At 40.9% G+C, this 9,459-nt stretch overlaps 1 protein-coding gene across 1 annotated transcript; it reads left to right on the forward strand.

Moving 5' to 3' along the window:
- The first annotated feature begins 6,676 nt into the window (after positions 1 to 6,676).
- LOC108776176 (uncharacterized) lies at positions 6,677 to 9,169 on the forward strand. The gene has a single exon (XM_018542706.1). The coding sequence runs from the start codon at positions 6,677 to 6,679 to the stop codon at positions 8,762 to 8,764; it is 2,088 nt and encodes a 695-aa protein (XP_018398208.1). The 3' UTR covers positions 8,765 to 9,169.
- The last annotated feature ends 290 nt before the right edge of the window (positions 9,170 to 9,459 follow it).

Genomic DNA, 9,459 nt, shown 5'->3' on the forward strand with positions numbered 1-9,459 from the left:
GGGCCAAGTTATATACATTTATTACAATTAACGCATTTGAAGTTGCAGAAAAATATTATCTGCCTATACTTATTATATAATAAAGAAATTAATTACTTTTCTTATTTCTTGAAAATCTAACACGTTTGTGAATGCACATAAATATTATATATATTATAAAAATTTATTTAGAAACGCATATATTATTATAGATTTTAGATAAAATGTTAATTGCGAGTCTTTTGCCAGATTTGAAAAAGAATGTTACATGCAAATTGGTCTTTACAGAAATTTGTAGTCGCTACATGCACGTTGCGGTCAATATCGCGCTCGAAATTGGAATTGGATTGGATTATATTGGAATCGTTTTGAACTGACAAAGTTATTTTCGTTGAACATCAATATTTCTAAATGAGGTTTCCGTACTTGAAATAATGAACATTCTTGCCATTTGTGTTCGACACAATGTATTTTCCAGCAAGCGAACCGCAACTGTATAACGTTGAAAAAAAAAATTATCGCTCGAAAATATCGCTGCGTGATCAAAGTCATTTCGCGAGATCAAAGCAACCCCATTTTCTGCGGTACGTGCACTAGTTGCACTGTGGCTCGCTGAACGTTTTTCTTCCCATCTTTATTGAAACCCGAAGTTGCGAATTTTTCTCACCATTATCCGACAAATTCCTCGGTGTGTCGAAACTGTTTGATGTTTATCTACGATGGCGGTTGCGTTTACAGGATATGTATTGTATATTCACGCGATGCTATTACAAGATCTCGCAATGAAGATCATCCCGTCGTAAAGCATTATTAAACGCTTCTCTGACTATCCACGTATATCGTCGTTTCTACTACACAATCGAAATCATTGCAAAATCGTTGTTTTCATCTATTTAAGGTAGTTATATCCTTCCTAACACATTATTCAAGAATGTCTTGAAACTTTCGTTTCAAATAATTTAGTTATTAGTACATATGCCTGTAAAATTTGAACTCGATTTACCGTCCCGTTCCTGAGATATAACCGATCAAATTTCGCAGATTTTTCTATATTTACCATTGTAGTACAGCCATTTCCGTCGTGATATGACATGGATTTTCATATAGCATCGAAATCGCATTCAAGAAATTAATAAAAAACGAGTCTCATGTAGTTGAATTTATGAAAAAGTATGTGTAACAAGACCACAAATATTCACTTTATGATATTAAAGTTTGAGTCAATAAAAAATCTTAATTTTATTCATTCTCTCGAGAATTGACCAAGTCTAGTAGGTATGACAACGTCGCACTTTCAATGACAATGCGATTGCCATCACATAGATTTGATACATCCCGTTTCTCATCAAGAGTGAGGTTATGCCATTCTTGTCGTTTTTTCGCAAGAGCCGTTTTGCATTCTTCTTTTCTTGTTAAAACTTTACTTTTAATATATTTTCCAGTATAAATATTTTGACAGCGGTGCTCTTTGGTGCTTGTGTCTGTTACTGTATTCGTCTACTCGTAAAAAAAAATGCGACGTTGTCACAATCTAATTTCTCTTATGTACTACGTAGATTTTCTTTCTTTTCTTTTTAAGTTAATTAATTTATTTTCATTATGATTTAATATTGTAAGTGTATAAAATACATTGTTTTTTTTATTCTTAGATTTTACACAACAGTATATATTGATTTAAATTTAGAGTTATATTTGAGTCTATTGTTGACTCGCATAGTTGGATATAACCACCTTAAAGTGGAGTTTCCTTGTTAGACGATGCCTCAAGAGGTATTCAACGTTTAATGAATTTGAGGTTGTGCTTTAAAATATTTTATAATTTATTCACTTGTTATGTACATTATGTATGCATTGATCTCATCATATTCACTATTTAATAACATCGATGAATTGGTAAGACATCTTATATGAATGAGATAGATTTTGTTCTTTTAATAGAACAATTTTTCTCTTGTTTATCGAAATTCGTTCGCTAAAGCAGTTCTTATTTTTATTATTTCAGTTTATCTTATATCTCTATCTTTTTTCTTGCCGATTTTTATCGCGCGTATAAATCATTGTTGTAGTCGCTTTCACTCAGGAATCGCTCATTCAAGCGTACTTATCGACCAAGATTTTCTGAAGTACGCTTGTAGCGCACTTTCACGTCGCGCTTCGTCTATTTTTCATTATTTCCCGACGCGCTTCGTTTACCTTCGACAAGAAAAGCGCCTCTGCGTCTCTCCTTCATCCTGAACATCTGTGATGGAGAGTCACGGTGCTCAATTTCGGTCGGAGCTTTTCTAATTTAACCGAGAATCAGATCATCATGTTTTTAGCTTTAATTTAAAAAAATTTTTTATATCTAGAATTTTGTTTTAATTTATTTTGATTAACAGAGACTTCATTCTTTATTTATATCATGTATTCTGCTGCCCCAGAAAAAAATCTACATTTGTTGAGTAACGAAAAGTGTTATTATACTTAATTACTAAAATATGCATATTTTCTGAATATTTTACGAATAATTTTTAAACAGGTTTGAATTTGTCTGTTTATCGTAGAACTGGCAGCAATAATGATATACGATACATTCATCAAGGGTTTGCTTTCATCTGCATGTTTTTTTTAGGAACACACCATAAATTTATTACGCTGTATATCTACGTCTGGCTGTTATCAGCCGATCAAATAAAAATGAGGCAACAATTATAACGACTGTTTGTTTCTGGCGTGATAACAATGTCGCGTTGCGGTTTAATGGTTCGACACATTTCACAATAATGCCAATCTATGGCGGGTGCTAATCGCGGATGGCCACTTTATCGAGCGACCGATCGCGCGACGGGACATCAAAATCAGTTTGTAACAATCGTTAATAGCACATCCTCGATCGGGACGCGCGATAGCTCGCGCATCGCCATTGCATCGCAAGCCTCTTATCTCTGATCAAGAAACACAATTTATTCTACATCAGAAAACGCCGTGACCCTAATCTAAAAATAAACCATGCTAGGAGAGCCATTTTAGACTCCATTTCGTTTATACAGGTGCACTTATCATTGAGCCAATACGAAAAAAAACGAATAGACTTTTTGAACATTATTTTTTGTAGTATAAGCAGGGCTCGGTTTTATTTTAAATACATTTATTTAAAATATATATTTTAAATAAAGAAAAATTAAAAAGTTATTTGGTATTCATTATTTTATATAACTTCTTCTGACCTATTTCTTATTTAACACATTTTAAATAAGTTTTTGGAACCTATTTTATATCTTTCATTTAAAATAAGTTGTATCATTTTTTTAATCGATTTTATATTTTAAATAATTTTCTGAAATCTGTTTTATATTTCTTATTTTAAATAAATTATATCAATTATCGATCCGTTAACTGAGTATAATAGCAGCATTAATATTATTATTATTATTATTAAGTATTAATTATAGCTATTATATAAAAAATGAACTAAAATACAATATAAATTGTATACAAATGTATATTATATACATATATCAAATAAATCATTAAAATACTTTATATTTACTATTTGAAATGTTTATTTAAAATACATATTTCTTATTTTATATTTTAAGTAAGTGTTCGAAATCTATTTTTTATTTAAAATAAGAAATAGGCTCCAAAAGCTTATTTAAAATAAAAAAAACAAGTTATTTTTATATTTGACGTTATTCTATATTTTAAATAAATAAATGCGAGCCCTATGTCTTATTTCATATTTTAAATAATTTCTTGTGATCTATTTCTTATTTGATATTTTAAATAAGTTTTTGGAAACTATTTTATATTTTACATATTTTTCAAATAAGTCATATCAGTTATTTTATCAACTTCAATGATTTTATATTTTAAATAAGTCGTATGAGTTATTTTGCCGAGCCCTGATTATAAGTCTGTTTGATATCAGGAATAAAAAATTTAGAAAAATGCTTATGATTACATTTTTCATATTCGTAAAAGCTAATGAAAAGTTTTTTGTTTGTTTTATTTATTGAATATAATGTTTAATAAAGTGAAAAAAATATATAATATATATATATATATTCTATATTAGGCAGAGTTTTAATATATTTCTAGAGAAGATATTTCAGCGGAGGAAAAAGATTTAATCTACTTCAGAGTTAACAGAAAAATGCCTGCATTCGTGTTAAAGGTGGAATTTTAGGAATTTCGCACGCAATATACTTCATTTGCGCTCGCTTGAATGAGAAGTGTAATAATAAAGCACTAGGCAGCGAACTTTTTTCGAATGTGTGTAATAAACGTGCTATTTGTGTGAGAGGGAGGAAAAGAGGTGCTTTCAGACTTTTCTTTGACTCGTACGTAATAATAGAGCGATCGTTCCAAACACATTCGTTCTTGATGTATCTAATAATAGAGAGCCAGTTCCTAACTTCTTTCTCCGCAAGTGTAGTAATAACAGGCAAGCGAGCCTAAAACTTCCTCTTGACGCGTGCTTCAATAGGGAGGCGCTTTTGATGCGTATAATAACGGAGAAGCACGCTGCCAAACTTTCCAGGTGCGTCTAACGATGGAAGAGCTTCGAGAAAGAATTGAATCACCCTTTACCACACCAGACGTTTCGTCTCGGATGAGAGAAAGTGGGTGGAAAGAGATCCGACCTGAGTAGCGTGCTGTGAGCGATTGATGACTTGTGACCCACTTTTCGAGCCGGTGACCCAGATGTGAGAATGCCTTGGTGTAAGATATTGGAGTCCTACCTACCTCTCTTTATAGTGTGCTTCTCTTCCGCACTCTCTCCGCTCTCGACTGCCTCGCTGCTGACAATAGTCGGTTAGTTCGCTCTGACACCGAGAACGTAAAGTCGATTTCGTTCCTCTGGTTGGAAGCGACCTAAGTTACGAGATTTTCAGGATACTGATAACCGATTGTTTCGAAAGTGACATATGTCAAATTCCGAATGCTTCTATGATATATAAATAATTTACTTCACTTTACTTAAAATGTGTTTGAATATTTGACTTAAATCTTATTCAAAGCAAACAATTTATTTGCACATTTTTTGACTTGGATGAGTCACTATTTTTAGTCACAGATAATTATTTAAATTTAAAAAAAAATTATATATAATGATATGTTGTTAAGTTATTTAACGCTATTGCGCGACAAAACATGAGTTGCGTAATTTTCCTGAGAACTGAAGTTACGTCATGCTATTAGTCCGACCTGTTCGACGTGAACTATTTAAAACTGACGTAAAATAAAAAACGTCCTTCGATAGGCGATGTTTTGCATGCGAAGAGTTATTACCACGGATATTTTAAGCAGAGTGCATTTTAAACGAGCGACTTATCGCTCGATGAATCATCGACAGGATCGTTACTCCATTTTTCTCTTATAGTTCATTGTATAAGTGAAGGTGATATCGGTAGAACGCGTGATACTTTATCAGCATTATCCTATGTAGATTATTGTATCACGTAAAAATAGCTTTGATATTGAAGAATTTATGTAATTGCCTGCAGGTCTATGGAATGTTGAAACACACTCAGAGTAATCGTTTCTCTTTTGATATTTCTACGAGATTACATCATTTTCCTTGCGTCTCTCTAAATTTACATTTTCTAACCAATAGTCCCACGATAAAAAGCCGGCAATTTTTTTTAATTTATAGAGAAAATCTATCAAAGTTTTTTTTTTCTTTTTACGTTCCATGGGAATTTAATTGGACTTTATCCGCTCGAAAATAAGATTAGAAAGCCATAAAATTCTTTTTCCTCTTTTTATAATCTACCGTTTTAAATTCACTCATATTTTACTCTGCAGCAAACTCAAGAGAAAAGGGGGGAAGAAAGAGAGAAAGAGAGAAGAGAAAAAGAGAGATGGAAAAAGCAGGTCCAGGATTTGTTTATGAAATTTATGCTAAGTCAGGGTATAAGAAACCCGGATAAGCGTCGGGCAGGCAGGCAGGCAGGCAGGCAGGTAAATTCGTCTCTGTCAGTCAGCGTTGCGACGGGTAGACGACGATGCTCTCCGACTTGTCTCGTTCTCGTTCTGCCTCCCTCTCTCCCTCTTTCCTAGCTTTCTCCTAAGATCCTCTCGCCGAATTGTGACAGCGTCGTCGTTTGCCGGAAGGATACGACACCGTGCCGCGCGTTGTATATACTCGGTGTGCGCGGCGTCATATCGAAAGGAGGTAAGGAGTGGGAAATGGTGGGGTGGAAGTGCCATTGACGGCAAGGGAGGGAGTCTGATGCTCGTGGTGGTGGTAGCAACGAGAACGGGTAGGGAGACCTCCACGTCGCAGAGGATCGAGAACGGTGTAACGTTGCTCCGGCCAGCACCACCAGCTTCAGTGTCGTTCCGGCCGCGGTCTCGTTCGGTCGTTCTCGGTGAAGGGTCACAAGTTTATACTCCCTTCAATATCACCGCGACCGCCTCTCTTCTCGGCCTACTTTCGATCCGCGGAATACGTTGCGGTCTTGTGGCGAACTTGAGCGTTCCAACCATCGTCGTCAAAGCTCATTATGAATATGGGCTAGACTGTGATTATCCTTATCTACCTAAGGATCAGAATTAATGGAGTAATGTGTCACGACAAGTAAGAAGAGAATCTAAACGGAGTTGATAGTGCTAAAGTGCAGGTGTCATATTTATTCCGTATTATTAAAGAGTATTGCGATCGTGGGCACCCGATAGCAGCATTGGTGGTACGGTCCGCGGACATTGTAAGATGAGCCCGGCCTCTCAGGGCGCCTTGGAAGTGGAGCGTTACATCGGCAGCTGCCTAATTTCGTCCAACCTGCGCGCCGGATTGCACGGCAAGCCCGTGCCCGTTTGCCGAAAGCAGGAACAATCAGTGACGATACGCGGCGGTAAAGCGCGCGGTTGCTACAATGGAGGACAGAGTTACCCCGGGCTGGCCGATCAGCAGCAATGTCAGGTGCAATACGGCGGTCCGGGCGGTTGGACGGGTGCGCCGCTGATATCAATGACGTCAAGTCCGCGCAGGTGTAATCAGCGTTCATCACCGTCGCTCGGTCAACAACAGCAACAGACGTGTACCGATCAGCAGCAAGTGCCACCGGGCGGTCATCTACATAAAAGTCCTTTGTCAAGATTGGCGATTCATACGCAGGGCGCACCCCTGATATTGGCCGGACGATTTTACAATCGTGGCAAGGTGCACAGCAATAACAACAATAACAGTGGCAATCCTAATGGTATCACTAATACGCCACCCTGCGGTAACATCGTCAGCAATTACGTTCATAATACCGTGAACCCGTCCATGACGAGCAACGTGAACGGCGCGACGAGGTGTCCGGCGTCACGAATCGCCCCTCAAAAGCCAATGGAGGCTACCGCCAAGAAGTCACCGACGACGGTATCTCCGAATTCCAAGACAACGGCGACGAATGCCGACTGTTCTTCTGCCGCGACAAAAGAAAACACCGGTTCCTCGAGTATCGCGAACATCGACTCGCTGAGTATCGCGAGCGACGAGAGCTCCGGCTCGAACAATTCGGAGAATAGTCTGCCGCGCATCATTAAGCCTCGCAAGCGCAGAAAGAAGGATCGCAAACCGCCGAACAACGTCGTCGCCAGTGGCGTCGATGCGGCTAAACCGGAGGAGCCGCAGGTGCAGCGGCAGCAGCTTGCTGGTTGCGGTGCCGTAGTCGGGGAACAATCCAACGTTATCGGTGTAAAATCGTACGCACCGACTTGCTACGAACCAAGAATCTATGAGGCAGCCACGCCGCATCTCAGGAACTATCGAAGGCCACCGGTTAGCCATCGCGAGAATATCTACGGCGGCTGTAGAGCGCCGTCGATGCAGACAGAGATGGCGGACATTAGGCAGCAACGGTACGCGCATCACCGGCATCATGTGCAAGTGAAAGTGCTAGATGACAACCGTAACGTGATCGCGGCGCCGATGCGTGCCACGGCGCCGCCCAAGGGCTACCGGCATCATCACGCCAACGATAGCGGCAATCTGCCGCGACGTTACGTTCATGAATACGCGGGAGAATCCTGTGAGACTGCTGCCAGAGGGGACGGTTTGGGTCCGTGTCAATGTCGATATTGCGACCCGGCAGGTCTGATTTGGGACGTCGATCGGAACGGGTACTCGCCGTTCTTGACAACGACGTTGTCGCCGCCACAGCCGTCGTCGTCCGGCGTCGAGTATTGTCGCAATAGTCATTTTGGTCAAATACCACTGTTTTTGACGTCACCGTGTACGAATCTTCAAGAACGCGCGCTCGACAGATTGTTCGACGAGCACTCTCGACTGCACGATGACAATAGAGACATGGGGCCCGTCGCTGGGCCCGGTGGTGTAGTGTTGAGGCGTAGTTGGAGCGACCCGACGAGTTACTTCAGTTACGGTGAGGAGATCACCGCGCCGACAAAGGACGTTGGTGTCATCGGCGATCGAGGGGGCCAGTCTGAAAGTGGAAAACACAAACGAGCTCTTTGGCGTGGCGATAGTATCGGCAGCGCGCCAGCAAGCTCGCCAGCGAATGCGAATGCTGTGGGTCCGAATGCCGGTGGTGGGTTTATCGCGTCTCCGAAGGGTCTGGAAGTATCTACGGAAATTATCACGTCGCCCAACGGTCATCGGGATCTGGAGATCAAATTTTACTCGTCGCCATCGACCGCCGAACGTCTCGCCGAGGAAGACAAGTCGTTGTCGAGTTTCCCCGGGGAGGTCGACGACGACGACAACGGAGATGACGACTTTAGCGATATATGGAGTTACCATGAATCGAAGTTGCAACAGGATTTCCGCACATTGCTGCAGGCGGAGGAGTGATGGGTTGTCGACGTTATCTAATCGAAGATGTTCCCGAGCGCTACGAGCGCTTACAGTCGCGCGGACTCGCCCGGTGGAGTGCGAAGTGAGAGCGAAACGGTAAATGCCAACGGCAGCAGAAATAGCGTGGAGAAAAGGAAGAGGAGAGTGCGTGGGTGTTGACGACGAGGTATTTGGCCCCATTTTGAAACGAAGTGACACGAGGAAGAAATACGGACGATGTTAACCTCGTCGCCCGTTGTGCGCGCGGACGATTCGATTGACGTTCGTCTTAGTCTCAGGGTGGTCGCTTTTACGTGTGGTCCGGGATCTCAAGGGGGTCAAAACCAAGCGTCCTCGTGCGAACAACGGTGCCGCTAAGCCTCGACAAGACGGCGTCAAAGGCGACACCGAGGAGGAGCTTCTCACCGCTAACGGTGTTCGTAGTATACGTGACGTGACGTGACGCGCGTGCACGCAATGCCGCACGCGACGCACTGTCGCTCGGTACCGATGTCGCATCGACACTCCATCTGATGTTCCACGTCCAACGAAGTGAAATGACTTCAGCAACCGAGAAACGGTGTCGATCAGCCTTGTCGTGAGCGTGTTAGTCTTGCGGGATCGGAAGAGAGTGCACTTGCGTGCGTGTGTGTGCGTGTGTGTACTTGTGTACACGCGAGCGTTCTGAGATGTGCTAATGCACGTGACCGTGT

The sequence above is a fragment of the Cyphomyrmex costatus genome, unplaced genomic scaffold (genome assembly GCF_001594065.2).
Source record: "Cyphomyrmex costatus isolate MS0001 unplaced genomic scaffold, Ccosl1.0 scaffold344, whole genome shotgun sequence".
In the NCBI taxonomy this organism is placed as follows: domain Eukaryota; kingdom Metazoa; phylum Arthropoda; class Insecta; order Hymenoptera; family Formicidae; genus Cyphomyrmex; species Cyphomyrmex costatus.